Raw genomic sequence first — 16,497 nt, 5'->3', positions numbered from 1 at the left:
CCACCACCAGCCTGAACCGGTGATAGCCCATCCCCCACACCATTACACCCTCACCACCAGCCTGAACCGGTGATAGCCCATTGCCCCACACCATTACACCCCCACCACCAGCCTGAACCGGTGATACCCCATCCCCCACACCATTACACCCCACCACCAGCCTGAACCGGTGATACCCCATCCCCCACACCATTACACCCCACCACCAGCCTGAACCGGTGATACCCCATCCCCCACACCATTACACCCCCACCACCAGCCTGAACCGGTGATACCCCATCCCCCACACCATTACACCCCCACCACCAGCCTGAACCGGTGATAGCCCACCCCCACACCATTACACCTCCACCACCAGCCTGAACCAGTGATACCCCATCCCCCACACCATTACACCCCCACCACCAGCCTGAACCGGTGATAGCCCATTGCCCCCCACCATTACACCCCCACCACCAGCCTGAACCGGTGATATCCCATCCCCCACACCATTACACCCCCACCACCAGCCTGAACCGGTGATATCCCACCCCCCACACCATTACACCCCCACCACCAGCCTGAACCGGTGATAGCCCATTGCCCCCCACCATTACACCCCCACCACCAGCCTGAACCGGTGATATCCCATCCCCCGCACCATTACACCTCCATCACCAGCCTGAACCGGTGATAGCCCATTGCCCCCCACCATTACACCCCCCACCACCAGCCTGAATCGGTGATATCCCATCCCCCACACCATTACACCCCCACCACCAGCCTGAACCGGTGATAGCCCATTGCCCCCCACCATTACACCCCACCACCAGCCTGAATCGGTGATATCCCATCCCCCACACCATTACACCCCCACCACCAGCCTGAACCGGTGATAGCCCATTGCCCCCCACCATTACACCCCCACCACCAGCCTGAACCGGTGATAGCCCATTGCCCCCCACCATTACACCCCCACCACCAGCCTGAACCGGTGATAGCCCATTGCCCCCCACCATTACACCCCCACCACCAGCCTGAACCGGTGATATCCCATCCCCCGCACCATTACACCTCCATCACCAGCCTGAACCGGTGATAGCCCATCCCCCACCATTACACCCCCACCACCAGCCTGAACCGGTGATAGCCCATTGCCCCCCACCATTACACCCCCCACCACCAGCCTGAATCGGTGATATCCCATCCCCCACACCATTACACCCCCACCACCAGCCTGAACCGGTGATAGCCCATTGCCCCCCACCATTACACCCCACCACCAGCCTGAATCGGTGATATCCCATCCCCCACACCATTACACCCCCACCACCAGCCTGAACCGGTGATAGCCCATTGCCCCCCACCATTACACCCCCACCACCAGCCTGAACCGGTGATAGCCCATTGCCCCCCACCATTACACCCCCACCACCAGCCTGAACCGGTGATACAAGTCAGGATGGATCCATGCGCCCTAATCTGACCCCACCATCTGAATGTCACAGCTGAAATCCAGACTCATCAGACCAGGCAACGTTTTTCCAATCTTCTATTGTCCAGTTTTGGTGATCCTGTGCCAATTGTAGCCTCAGTTTGCTGTTCTTAGCTGACGGGCACCCGGTGTGGTCTTCTGCTGCTGTAGCCCATCTGCTTCAAGGCTGGATGTGTTGTGCATTCAGAGATGGTGATCAGCATACCTTGGCATACCAGGGGCTCTGATGGGGACCCTGATATGAGGAGGGGCTCTGATAGGGACCCTGATGTAAGGAGAGCTTCTGATGGGGACCCTGATGTAAGGAGAGCTTCTGATCCGGACCCTGATGTAAGAAGGGGCTCTGATGGGGACTCTGACATAAGGAGGGGCTCTAATGGGGACCCTGATGTAAGGAGGGGCTCTGATGGGGACCCTGATGTAAGGAGAGCTTCTGATGGGGACCCTGATGTAAGGAGAGCTTCTGATCTGGACCCTGATGTAAGGAGGGGCTCTGATGGGGACTCTGACATAAGGGGGGGCTCTGATGGGAACTCTGATGTAAGGAGAGGTTCTGATGAGGACCCTGATGTAAGGAGAGCTTCTGATCTGGACCCTGATGTAAGGAGGGGCTCTGATGGGGACTCTGACATAAGGGGGGGCTCTGATGGGGTCACTGATGTAAGGAGAGGTTCTGATGAGGACCCTGATGTAAGGAGGGGCTCTGATGGGTACCCTGATGTAAGGAGGAGACCCTGATGTAAGGAGAGCTTCTGATGGGGAACCTGATGTAAGAAGGGGCTCTGATGGGGACTATGTCATAAGGAGGGGCTCTGATGGGGACCCTGATGTAAGGAGGGGCTCTGATGGGGACTCTGACATAAGGAGGGGCTCTGATGGGGACCCTGATGTGAGGAGGGGCTCTGATGGAGACCCTGACAAAAGGAGGGGCTCCGATAGGGACCCTGATGTAAGGAGAGATTCTGATGGGGACCCTGATGTAAGAAGGGGCCCCGATAGGGACTCTGACATAAGGAGGGGCTCTGATGGGGACCCTGATGTAAGGAGAGGTTCTGATGAGGACCCTGATGTAAGGAGGGGTTTGTCATAGGGATCCCGATGTAAAGAGGGATTCTCATTGTGACCCTGACATAAGGAGGGGCTCTGATGGGGACTCTGATGTAAGGAAAGGTTCTGATGGGGACCTTGATGTAAGAAGTGGCTCTGATGTGGACTCTGACATAAGGAGGGGCACTGATGGGAATCCTGATATAAGGATGGGCTCTGATGGGGACCCTGATGTAAGGAGGGGCTCTGATGGGGACCCTGATGTAAGGAGGGGCTCTGATGGGGACCCTGATGTAAGGAGGGGCTCTGATGGGAACCCTGATGTAAGGAGAGCTTCTGATGGGGACTCTGATGTAAGAAGGGGCTCTGATGGAGACTCTGACATAAGGAGGGGCTCTGATGGGGACCCTTATGTAAGGAGACATTCTAATGAGGACCCTGATGTAAGGAGGGGTTCTCATGGGGACCCTGTCAAGGGGTTTACAGGTACTTCAGGTACGTGATGGACCACCCAAGGGTTAATATTGCAGACCACCAAAGACCCCCGGTACTGTGAGACACCTCAATGAACACGAGATACAAGAAATGAGTTCAAAAGATGTCTGCTTTATTGGGCGTGTATACAGCTTATGTTTGGTTCAGCTTACCATTTAAAAGAGGGGAGGGGGGAGTGGTTAGTAAAGGAATGTATTGATATAAAATATATGATTAGACAAGTCAGCAATATATGGTTATACAGGTCTGTGACCCTTAAAACACATTCAACATGAGGTTACAAAAGTCAACAACAGGCCATCTGGTTATGAGTCATAAGTCATCAATCCAGCCCCATGGCCCATAGAACAGTAAAAGACAGACCAAACCACAATTATATATAGAGTATAAATGCTTGAGCAAGCCGTTTTCTTGTGTTCTTGCAAAAATGCAGTTACAAGCTGAAATGACAAGTCTGAGACTAAGTTAAAGTTATATGAACTTATAATCATAAAAGGGGAGTCACATTGGTTTGGTCATATTACTACACCCTGACGTAAGGGGAGGTTCTGATGGGGACCCTGATGTAAGAAGGGGCATGTCCAAGCATATTGACATCAAGCAACCTATTTAAAGAGATCCTGGTTGTGACGGATGCCGGTACTCAGGCTGAGTAGATCCGCCGTTACTGCTGTCTTGCTTCAGAGACCCTATAACGCAGTGATTATATGCTCCCAGCCCACCCAGTCAGTAGCCGTAACTCGGTGTAGGATCGTAAGAAACATAAGACTTCTATTGAAGAACAGACACAAGTATATAAATCCCTGGGGACAATCCCCCCTCCTTGTTGGCATAGGGACACTGGGCGGGGTAAACTGTACAGCCAAGAACATGAGGCACAGGTACATTCAAACTTTTCACCAAATCTTAAAAACAAAAACTGGGCACCCAGCCAACTTTGTCAGTGCTTTTATATGGGGCGTACACACGGTCGGACTTTTCGACCGGACTGGTCTGACGGACGCCAACGGACCAAATTCGGCGGACAATCCGATCATGTGTGGGCTTCACCGGACCTTCAGCGGACTTTTCCAGTCGCAAATCTGACGGACTGTAGATTTGGAAAATGCTTCAAATCTTTACCTCGTAACTCCGCAGGACCCAGAAATCCGCTCGTCTGTATGCTAGTCCGACGGACAAAAACCAACGCTAGGCAGCTATTGGCTACTGGCTATCAACTTCCTTATTTTAGTCCGGTGTACGTCATCACGTACAAATCCGTCTGACTTTGGTGTGATCGTGTGTAGGCAAGTCAGTTCGTTAGAAAGTCCATTGGAAGTCCGTCAAAAGTCCATCGAAAGTCCGCTGGAAAGTTTGTCGGACCAGTCCGGTCGAAAAGTCCGACCGTCTGTACGCGGCATTACTCTACCTCTGGTCTTCATGCTTGGAACATGCATAATACAAACTGTAAAGAGGGTGGGGTAGCGTTAGTGACCGGCATTAACCCCATAGGCCCGGCTGGAAGAAGTGTGGCTGCCCGGTACCTTAGGAACATGCGGTCACACTTTATAGCTGGGCAACAAAATGCTGTATGGCCAGTGACAGCAATGTTATGTCCAATGTCAGTGTTCTAAACTCAAAAAACCTGGCTGGTTCAGGGGCCGGTATACCAGTGAAGAAAAGGGAGTGGGGACAGATGCTAAATGGGACTGGTACTGTCACAATATTGCTGATAAATATTATTGTCCCAAGTGAAGGAGCCTCTCCAACTTTCAACACAAACCACACATATAGGACCCGGAATAACAGGGGTAAAATGAAATGCTAAGTCCGGTGTAGTTGTACTGTGAGTCTGGTTAGGGCAGACAAGACTGGGCTTCTCCATCACCCTGTGCCCCTAATAGACACAGGGTGACTTACACATAAGAGGGGCCTGGGGAGCTGAAAAATGACTTTCCTGAGCTCTCTAAGGTAAGCTGGGTTCCACTGGCCCCCCCACCCAAAGTGACCCCCATCACACTGGTGTGTGCTAGTTGCTGGATGTTTTTCATCGTTCCTGTGTTCCTGCTTTTGTTGACTGATCTCCAAGTTCCTGACCTGGCTCTGTGAAAACCAGCCTCGGATCGCCTCTGACTATTCTCTGCCTGCTTTCCTGGCACTGACCTCAGCCTGCTACTGGACCTTGCTCTGCCTGCTTCCTGTACCCGCTGCTGCCATACCATGTATGACCCTGGCTCACCTTGACTACATCTCTGTCCGAGGTAATCACCTGCTACCAAGTTTCTTTGAGCCTTGTACCTCTGTCACCACATTCAGGGGTGCTTGGACCAGAGCCGCAAGGGAAGCCCTCTTGTCAACTTGACCTCCAACCAAGGTATGTGACATTAAGTCCCTTACTCCACCACTTCTCACCCAATATAAAAAGATAGGGTTTTATTTCTGTCTTTTTTTTAATATATATATAATCTGGTGCCACCATTCTCTCCTAGGTATGACATGCCCTGCTCTTGCATCCTGTTGGAATTTCCTCATCATATATCTTAGGAGTGTGGAAGTACATAATTGGGGGCTTGCTGCCTAAACATGGAGGAAACAGCTGGCTACCAATGATGGAAGATACAAAGGTGGTGGTGCTGGACACAGGTTGTGGCAGCAGGACAACAGATCCCTGCAGGACAATGCTGGATTCAACAGGCAAGTGTGTATGTTTTCTCAACAGAACTCAACTTAACAGGTAAGGGATGGGGAAAAAGCAAGGAAGTTGGGGGGGGGGGGGTGAAGTTCTTCTTTCATTTAGTTTTCCACCAGCAGTCAGAGAGCTAGAAGTCAAACAATCCCCCACATATACACACATATACAGTGAAAGTAGGTTAAGCCAGCCATAGACAGTTCAAATCTCGGCCGGACAAAATTTGAATCATGTATGGGAGGGCTGAATGTATCTAATTTGATCGATCAGCTTGGGTACAGCCTGCTGGATTTCAGGTGTGACTATTATAGCTGCTAGCAATAATTACTGTGTTCTCCTGGTGGGGATGGCTTCCCCCGCCCCCCTTACACAATGGCTCTGTGGGAGGGATTCCCCCATCAACACACCTATGATTCCAGGAAAGAAATCTGCCTTGTCTATGGCCAGTCTTAGGGTTATAGGGGACAACAAATATTTTGGTACTTCGCATTTTGTTTATCATTCCATTACTGAAGGTCTGAGAATTCAGTAATTTCATTATGTATAGTAAACACAAACTAGGGTTGTGGTTGGTATTAGAATTGTGGTTAGTGTTATGGTTGTGGTTAGTGTTGGTGTTCTGGTTAATGTGTATTGGAATTGTGGTTAGTGTTAGGGTTGTTGTTAGTGTTGGTATTAGAATTGTGGTTAGTGTTGGTGTTGTCGTTAGTGTTGGTGTTGTGGTTAGTGTTGGTGTTAGAATTGTGGTTAGTGTTACTGTTGTGGTTAGTGTTGGTGTTAGAATTGTGCTTACTGTTAGAATTGTGGTTCTTGTTAGGGTTGTGGTTAGTGTTGGTGTTAGAATTATGTTAGTGTTAGGTTTGTAGTTAGTGGTGGTATTAGAATTTTGGTTAGTGTTAGGGTTATAGTTAGTGTTGGTATTAGAATATTGGTTAGTGTTAGGTTTGTAGTTAGTTTTGGTGTTAGAATTGTGGTTAGTGTTGTGGTTTATGCTGGTGTAAGAATTGTGGTTAGTGTTAGGGTTGCAGTTAGTATTGGTGTTAGAATTGTGTTTAGTGTTAGGGTTGCAGTTAGTGTTGGTGTTAGAATTGTGGTTAGTGTTGGTGTTGTATTGTGCCAGAATTGTGGTTAGTGTTAGGGTTGCAGTTATTGTTTGTATTAGATTTGTGGTTAGTGTTAATGTTGCAGTTAGTGTTGGTGTTAGAATTGTGGTTTGTGTTGGTGTTAGAATTGTGGTTAGTGTTAGGGTTGTGGTTAGTGTTATGCCGCGTACACACGAGCGGAATGTCCGACAGAAAAAGTAAGATGGAAGCTTTTCATCGTATTTTCCGATCGTGTGTAGGCCTCATCGGACTTTTTTTTGAAAATTCTGACAGACCTAGAAATAGAACATGCTCTAAATATTTATTACCGAACCAATTCCTATCGGGAAGACCGCTCGTCTGTATGCTGTTCCGACGGAACAAAAACGAAGCATGCTCTGAAGCAAGTACGAGACGGAAGCTATTGGCTACTGGCTATTGAACTTCCTTTATCTAGCCCCATCGTAAGTGTTGTACGTCATCGCGTTCTGGACGATCGGACTTTGGTGTGATCGTGTGTAAGCAAGACAGTTTCAGCGGAACTCCGTCAGAAAAACCTGCAGAGTTTATTCTGACAGGAAAACCGGTCATGTGTACAGGGCATTAGAATTGTGGTTAGTGTTGTTGTTCTGGTTGGTGTTGGTGTTAAAATTGTGGTTAGTGTTAGGGTTGCAGTTAGTGTTGGTGTTAGAATTTTGGTTAGTTTTAGGGTTACAGTTAGCGTTGGTGTTAGAATTGTGGTTAGTGTTGGTGTTAGAAATGTGGTCAGTGTTAGGGTTGTGTTTAGTGTTGGTTTTAGAATTGTGGTTAGTGCGGTTAGTGTTAGTGTATTAGTGTTAAGACTTATAAAGTCTTTTAGAAGATATGTGATATAGGGAAGATTTGGTTCTTACAATATTTCTGCAGGCCAAGCCTATAACTGTGTTATGGAATGTTACGAAATTGTACAAAATGATCTCTGTTCCCTCAACGCTTTCCCAAGAAGTTGAAAAATATTTAGGAAGTCAGAATTTCCAGTATCTCTCCCTTCTCTTACTCTCCTTTCTCTCTCTTCTCTCTCTCTCCTTTCTTTCCCCAACACTTCGCAAAGGTTTGTGAAATAAATATTTAGCATTTCTCTATTTTGTTTTTCCAGAGCCTCATGGAAGTAGTCGAGTAGAAAGTTCCGCCTCTCTTTCCGCTCCTTCATCTGATCTCTCGGCTGCTCCAGGCGGAATCTCACGTTCTCCAAGGCTTTGTCTATCACCTTCAGGATCTCGATGTTTCTATCCAGAGTTTTCTGGCTGTTTTCAATTGTGTAATTCTCAATGGCGATGATAATCTCCGCTCCCATGAGTTTAAATTTCCTTTCAGCATCTTGGAAATTTCTGCTGGCTTTATGAGTGATGACGATGATGGGGAAAACACCTGAAAAATATGAGACTTTATTTCTTTATTTTTAAGATACGTGGAAATATGGTCAGTTTCAAGTGCAACTTCAGCTAAAACTTCCCCGACTCAATTTGTTACGAATCGAAATTCGGATGTATCAGAGTTTCTGAATCACAATAGTAATGAATTCCAACAGATCCAAAATAAATGATAGTGAAATGAATTATCCAAATTCAAATTTAACAGATTGCCGACCGTATACTCTACAGGTAGACAGCCATTCAGGGAAAGGCATCCAGCAAGACACCACATCTGCATGTGTAGGAATGCTGTCTCCTATGGTATCAGTCTTAGAACCGTTCCTAACACAAATTGTAACAAAATCATTTACTTTCTATACAATCACTTCTTGTAGATTCTCAGCCCACTGAGCTCCCAGTCTCTCTCACTAGATTTGCTGATTCACTGCCACTGAATCCCTGAGCTCTTCTAATCTTCTTACTTTAGTATCTTCCTCAAGTGTCACCCCCGCTTCATTGCTCGGTCCCTGGCTTGGCACTCCAGATACTCCTCAAGCGTCACTTTCGCTGGTTAGGTCCCTGGCTTGGCACTTGCTGAAGTTTCCCGATTCTTCACCATCCCTGGTTGGTGAGAATACTGCTCTGCAGGGCCATCTTTAAGGCAGGGCAAAAGGGGCAGCTGCCCTGGGCCCTGTCATTGTTGTGGGGTCCAAAGCAGCTGCCTCATACTTGCCAACTATCCCAGTTTAAATTCCTTCGTCCCTTGAGGTTTCAGTCTCATGCTGTGTCCTAATATCTCAGTGTGAAGTTCTGTTACTAATGCTGCCCAGCTCTGCCCTATTGTTGTGTACAGATAATTCACCTGCAGACCCTGTGTTTACATGTAAATAACTGACATTGATATGTAAATAGTGGTGGACCGGCAGCATTCTATGTAAACAGAGGTGGTATTCATATGTATATCATGCCCCCCTAAGGTCATATCCACCATCACCTATACTGAATGCTACCCACTGGGGAGATAAAGGGGCATGCTTGAAAGTCCTGCCTGCAACTGTGGTCATTAACCTCCCTGGCGGATTATTTCAGATTTTAGGTGCTGAAAGCGGTACAATTATTTTGCATGGAAATTTGGCGTTTTATATTGTAGGCCTGTAATTCTTAACAATACCACACTTAAATCTGTCCACCAAGAGTCTAGTAGATATCCCGGGCATGATGTATTTTGAAACACAAAAACATAAATTATAATATAATGAATAAATATAAATTATTAGAAAAAATAATAATATAATAATAATAAAATACATTTCCCACGATTCACTATCGCTCAATTCTGCAAGTGTTCTAATTTACTATCACTGTTTTCTAGCTGGTCTAAAGCCACTTTTGACATAAAGGGACACTTTTTGGTTGCTATGGATAATCTCCAGTTTTCAGGCAGAAAGAACATTTTATATATTATAAAACTGCATGCAGGGCATTGGACAAAGCACTGGGGACAAAAGGGATGTGAAATAATTTCATACACTACTGTAATCTGTAAGATTACAGTACTGTATGTGTTATGATTTTTACTTTTTTTAATTTTCCGCCAGGCTCCGCCCCCGTGCGTCGCGACGCTCGCAGGGAACGGAGCCTGGCACAGAGAGGCTTCAGGGGAGGACACAGCCCGCAGACACAGCGGGGGACATCGCAGGGGTTACCGCTAATGGTGCTGAAATTTAACCCTGAGCCACACTTGGGAACACCGTCAGGGAGGCTACGCCTACCATCAGCCTGTTCTGCAAAGGTAAGCAATTTAGTGGGGGGGAGGGTAGTGTGGGGTGTGCAGAGGTAGGCAGAGAAGGAATTACAGTTTGGGGTGCACAGGTGACCAAGGTCAAGTCCATGGTGTACAGGCAGCGAGGAGATGATGTGCTATAACCTCTAGCAACCAATCAGTAAGCAGTAATGATGTGCAGTAACCAATCAGTGAGCAGTATTGATGTACAGTAATCTCTAGCAACCAATCAACAAGCAGAAATTATGTGCTGTAACCACTAGCAACTAATCAGTGAGCCGAAATGTTTGCTGTAACCTCTAGCAACCAGTCAGTGAGCGGTAATGATACACTGCAACCTCTGGCAACCAATTGCAATCGCTGTCTGATCTGATTCAGTAAACATATTTTGAGTCTAGCTGCTATTTATTGCATGTCTCAGAGCAGGTGGAGAGCAAAACTGCATGGGGGGGCTCCAGGAAAATTTTTGCCCAGGGTCCAATCAATATTAAAGACGGCCCTGCTGCTCTGGTACTTGCTTCAGCTACTCACTGTGATCCCTGGTAATAAGGTGATTGGTCCCTTAGTGGCGACAGCTTCCCCTCTACCTCTGACCACGACAGGTTCTCCAGCCGGCAGAACCGTCACTTCTGGTTGGACTGCAGAAGAAAGAAGTTCAGCAATTCCAGACTTAGGGTGAAATCAATTGATCCCTCACAATTGGCCAAGGCAGATACACCTGGCAGGTAAATTTAGGAGCAACCCTGCCTAGACTTCAGGGAGCTACATTTGTATTTTGCATGATGTTCTGTATGTCTCATCAGATTTTACCATTTTGTACCAATAAACAGTTCTTATTATATATTTGACGTTTGTTCAGTGCCCATATAGTCCCACCCTTAGAGGATTTTCTCTTGTGTATTCACCTGGGATAATGGCACTCCACCCACTGTAATACCAGAGCTACCCCTCACTGTGTAGAATCATGTACCTGTATGTGATACTGCACTTCTGGATCTGGGGCACACACGAGCACAACCAGCAACCCGCTCCAGCTGTAAATTGGACACAGCGGGAGCCAATCAGCGGGTCTGGGGGACACGATGTTCGCCGGGACCCACCGATCATTCGGGAGGCAGGCAGATTGCCGTTCTTTGACAAAGGAAGGCTGTGATCCTGTGTTTCTGCTAAGCAGGAACACAGATCTCTGCCTTCCCACAGTACAAGCACCTCCCCCCACACAGTTATTAAGCACTCCCTAGGAACACATCTAACCCTTTGATCGCCCCTGATGTTAACCCCTTCCCTGCCAGTGTCACTGTGGAGGTGATTGGGGAAGTTCCGGTCCTCAGGTCATCTCTATGGTAAACTAGCTTTTGCCCCAGGCTCCCCAAGGGGACGGGAAAGCCTGCAAAGTCTTTTTTTTGGGGAAGGGGCTAGAGCAGTGAACCTTTTTTTTAGTTAAGGCACCTTTTAACATTATGGACAATCACAAGGCACTCTCCTAAATTATGGAAATCTCAAGGCACCCTCCCAAATTATGGACAGTCTCAAGGCACCCTTTAAAATTTTGGACAATCTCGAGGCACCCTTCTAAATTATGGAAATCTCAAGGCACAATCCCAATTTATGGACAGTCTCAAGGTACCCTTTAAAATTACGGACAATCTTGAGGCACCCTCCCAAATTATGGAAATCTCGAGGCACCCTCCCAAATTATGGACAGTCTCGAGGCACCCTTTAAAATTTTGGAGAATCTCAAGGCACCCTCCCAAATTATGGACAATCTCGAGGCACCCTCCCAAATTATGGACAGTCTCAAGGCACCCTTTAAAATTATGGACAGTCTCAAGGCACCCTTTAAAATTATGGACAATCTCGAGGCACCCTCCCAAATTATGGAAATCTCGAGGCACCCTCCCAAATTATGGACAGTCTCGAGGCACCCTTTAAAATTTTGGAGAATCTCAAGGCACCCTCCCAAATTATGGACAATCTCGAGGCACCCTCCCAAATTATGGACAATCTCGAGGCACCCTCCAAAATTATGGACAGTCTCGAGGCACCCTCCCAAATTATGGACAGTCTTGAGTAGAGGTCGACCGATATATCGGCCGATATTTGGCATTTTTTAATTAATCGACATCGGCCAATTGTGCTGATAACAAAGGCTGATTATAACTTCAGCACAACTTGCAAATGACTTCTGTAATAGAAGTCAATGCAAGTTGCATGAAGTCTTCTGTGGAGCCACTTCTATCCTCTCTGGGCAGCCTGCCAAGTCTGAGAAAAGAAACTAAAAAGATACAATGTTTTCACTTGTCAATGAGCTGAACTCCGTGTGGAGGAGTTCTCAGTTTAACCATTTAAAGACTAAATCTTTTCTGACATTTGTTGCTTACAAGTAAAAATCCTGTATTTTCTGCTAGAAAATCACTTAGAACCCCCAAAAATTATATATATTTTCTTAGCAGAGACCCTAGGGAATAAAATAGTGGTTGCTGCAATATTTTATGTCACACGGTATTTGTGCAGCGGTCTTTTAATTGCAATTTTTTTTTTGGAAAAAATACACTAATGAATTTTAAAAAAAAACTGAGCAGTAAAGTTAGCCCATTTTTTTTTTCTCCAAAAGTTTTGTTTACCTGTTTAAATGTAAGAAATTTTTTTTATCACTTATTACTTAAAGCTGCTTTCACACTGGAGCGGGCAGGCGTTGACGGTAAAACGCTACTAGTTTTAGCGGCGCTTTACCGTCATTTTAGCGGCACTATTCGGCTGCTAGTGGGGGGCTTAAAACCCAGCTAGCGCCCGAGGAAGGGGTTGAATGCGCCCGTGAAGCGCCGCTGCCAAATCGCTTTGCAGGCGCTTCGGCAGCGGTGCGCATTCATTTCAATGGGCAGGAATGGTGTAGGAGCGGTATACACTGCTCCAAAGATGCTGCTTGCAGGACTTTTTTAACATCCTGCCAGCGATCGGCTTAACATATTGGCCCAAAAAAATCGGCATCATATATCGGCCATCGGCCACCGCGATTTCTAAATATCGGCATCGGCCAGAGAAAAACCCATATCGGTCGACCTCTAGTCTTGAGGCACCCTCCCAAATTATGGACAGTCTCGAGGCACCCTTTAAAATTTTGGACAATCTCGAGGCACCCTCCCAAATTATGGACAATCTCGATGCACCCTCCAAAATTATGGACAGTCTCAAGGCACCCTTTAAAATGTTGGACAATCTCGAGGCACCCTCCCAAATTATGGACAGTCTCAAGGCACCCTTTACAATTTTGGACAATCTCGAAGCACCCTCCCAATTTATGGACAATCTCGAGGCACCCTCCCAAATTATGGACAGTCTTGAGGCACCCTCCCAAATTTTGGACAATCTCGAGACACCCTCCCAAATTATGGACAGTCTCAAGGCACCCTTTAAAATTTTGGACAATCTCGAGGCACGCTCCCAAATTATGATCAATTTTGAGGCACCCTGCCAAATTATGGGCAATCTCGAGGCACCTTCCCACATTATGGACAATCTCGAGGCACCCTCCCCATTTATGGACAATCTCGAGGCACCCTCCCAAATTATGGGCAATCTCGAGGCACCTTCCCACATTATGGACAATCTTGAGGCACCCTCCAAAATTATGGACAGTCTCGAGGCACCCTCCCAAATTATGGGCAATCTCGAGGCACCTTCCCACATTATGGACAATCTCGAGGCACCCTCCAAAATTATGGACAGTCTCGAGGCACCCTCCAAAATTATGGACAGTCTCGAGGCACCCTCCCAAATTATGGACAGTCTCAAGGCACCCTTTAAAATTTTGGACAATCTCGAGGCACCCTCCCAAATTATGATCAATTTTGAGGCACCATTCCAAATTATGGGCAATCTCGAGGCACCCTCCCTAATTATTGACAATCTCGAGGCACCCTCCCAAATTATGGACAATCCCGAGGCACCCTCCCAAATTATGGACAGTCTCGTTGCACCCTCCCAAATTATGGACAGTCTCAAGGCACCCTTTAAAATTTTGGACAATCTAGAGGCAAGCTCCCAAATTATGGACAATCTCGAGGCACCCTCCAAAATTATGGACAGTCTCAAGGCACCCTCGCAAATTATGGACAATCTCGAGGCACCCTCACAAATTATGGACAGTCTCGAGGCACCCTTTAAAATTTTGGACACTCTCGAGGCACCCTCCCAAATTATGGACAGTCTCGAGGCACCCTCCAAAATTATGGACAGTCTCAAAGCACCCTCCCAAATTATGGACAGTCTCAAGGCACCCTCCCAAATTATGGACAGTCTTGAGGCACCCCATCCTAAAATGAAAAAACTATTCTAATAAATTTACAGTATATAATGCAGTAACATCCACACCCATAGGACACCCAATGTTAGAGGTACAAATTGGTACTGACTAGTATTTCAATGTTTCTCTTCTCCCTCAATTTTTCCCCATCGCTCAGCTAATCTGACCCCAAAACTGATGTAGAGAGGCAAAAGAGGATGAAACAAGCATGCTATGCAGGCAACTGACATTCTCCTTATCAACTGATGATGTCATTCGTCATTAGCAGTTTGGCAGCTAGAAGGTCGTAATGGTGCACAATGAAAACCTGTGGCTTTGTAAAACTAAAAAGAAAGCTTCATCCACCCACCGCCTTGTATACAATTTTTGGGAATTTTTTAGGCATTTTGCTGAGGCACCCCTAAAGAAACCTCAAGGCACCCCAGTTGGGCTAGAGGGCCAAGCACGAACAGAGCCTTCTGTATTTTATTTTACCTCCCTCGAGTGACTCTTTACCTGTCATCTTCACGCAGTTTTCAAGAAAACCTTTCACATCTTCTTCATTTTCTTCATCTTGTCTTCCAAAAGTGTATTTAGCACTAAACACAAGAAACAGATTATTTGCTGTTGAGTTTAAATAACACAAATGAAACATACAGTAGGTGGAACATTTCACAAGTATAACTATAAATGAGTGCAATCAGATTGTAATGTGTGTGAGCTGAAAGTGGTTGTAAAGGCACAAGGTGCATGCATTCTATGCATGCAGGTAAAAAACCGTCTGTGTGCAATAGCCCCTCTTCCCTCCAGTACTTACCTGAGCCCCATCGCGATCTAGCGATGTCCACGAGAGCCTTGGCTCTCCAGGGACTCACACTCTTGATTGGCTCCTGTTGCTGTCAATCACTGCTAGTGAGCCAATCAGGAGATGGGGGTAGAGCCGAGCATGTGTTAATGGACACACAGAACCATGTCTCAGGACCGCACCTGCTTGGGTGCCCCCAAAGTAAGCTGCTTGCTGTGGGGGCACCCGGCAGGAGGGAGGGGCCAGGAGCGCCAGCGTGAGACCCCAGAAGAAAAGAATTGTGGCTGCTCTGTGCAAATCCACTGCAAAGTGCAAGTAAGTATAACACGTTTGATATTTATTTATTTTTTTACCATTTTGGTACGAATGTGATGCGAATTCAGCCATACAATCTGTATGGCTGAATTTGCATTGCATGGACATTGCATGTGATCTGCACAGCAGTGCGATTTCTGACATCACAATAGTGACTGTGAACCCAGCCTTAAACCCTGTAAAACAACCCATTCAGTTTAAAACAAATGGCAAAACATTTTTGTATAGATATTTAAAAAAAAATTATAAATACATTTTTTCCCTTTTTTTTAAAAGTGATCACATTCCCTCTGTTCTCAGCTGCATAAGAGCTGGGGGGAGGAAAAACAGCAGCACACTGATCTTCCCAGTGAAAGGCTGTGCAGGGAGGGGCATGTCAGCACAAGTCTGATCACTGGAGGAGAGCAGGCTGAGTTCCCAGCATAGCTAGGGAACTGACCACGGTGTGCTCTCCTGCTTAGTGTGGTCAGTTTTTGATAGAAAAACAAGGGGACTAGCAGGAACACCAGGGATTTCACATAAAGGAAGCAATACAAAGAGAACAGGAGACTTTCTCATAGCAGTACATGATACATTAGGCACATATTAGAAATATTATTATTAATATACAGGATTTATATAGCACCAACAGTTTACGCAGCGCTTTACAATATAAAAAGGAGACAATACAGTTACAATACAATAAAATACAAGAGGATTAGGAGGGCCCTGCTCAGAAGAGCTTACAATCTAATAGGGTGGGGCAGGTGGTACAAAAGGTTGTAACTGTGGGGATTGAGCTGATGGAAGTAGTAGGAGATTAGTTGGAGATGTGATAGGCTTCCCCGAAGAGATGAGTTTTCAGGGATCGCCTGAAGGTAGCAAGAGTAGAGGACAGCCGGATGGGTGGAGGTGGCGAGTTCCAGAGGATGGGAGAGGCTCTGAAGAAATCCTGGAGATGAGCATGAGAGGAGAAGACGAGAGAGCTTGAGAGTAGGAGGTCTTGAGAAGAGGAGAGAGGACAATTTGGGTGATATTTGGAGACAAGATTGGTGATGTAGCTCGGGGCAGAGTTGTGAATGGCTTTGTATGTTGTGGTTAGTATTTTGAATTTAATTCGCTGGGTGATTGGGAGCCAGTGTAGGAATTGGAGGAGAGGGTTGGCAGACACTGAGA

At 46.6% G+C, this 16,497-nt stretch overlaps 1 protein-coding gene across 1 annotated transcript in view; it reads right to left on the bottom strand.

The window, feature by feature from the left end:
* Window positions 1-3,762: 3,762 nt before the first annotated feature.
* The window catches only part of LOC141148195 (uncharacterized), a 51,879-nt gene continuing 39,144 nt past the window's right edge, over window positions 3,763-16,497 (bottom strand). The window contains exons 3-4 of the mRNA XM_073635406.1: window positions 14,739-14,821; window positions 3,763-8,173 (exon numbers count right to left, since the gene is read on the bottom strand). Of these exons, the coding sequence (XP_073491507.1) occupies window positions 7,701-8,173; window positions 14,739-14,821 (556 nt within the window). The 3' untranslated portion in view covers window positions 3,763-7,700. The remainder of the gene's footprint in view (window positions 8,174-14,738; window positions 14,822-16,497) is intronic.

Source organism: Aquarana catesbeiana, linkage group LG06 (assembly GCF_042186555.1).
Source record: "Aquarana catesbeiana isolate 2022-GZ linkage group LG06, ASM4218655v1, whole genome shotgun sequence".
Lineage (NCBI taxonomy): Eukaryota > Metazoa > Chordata > Amphibia > Anura > Ranidae > Aquarana > Aquarana catesbeiana.
Note: the sequence above shows the minus strand (reverse complement) of the source record. Positions and strands in the feature narration are given on the sequence as shown.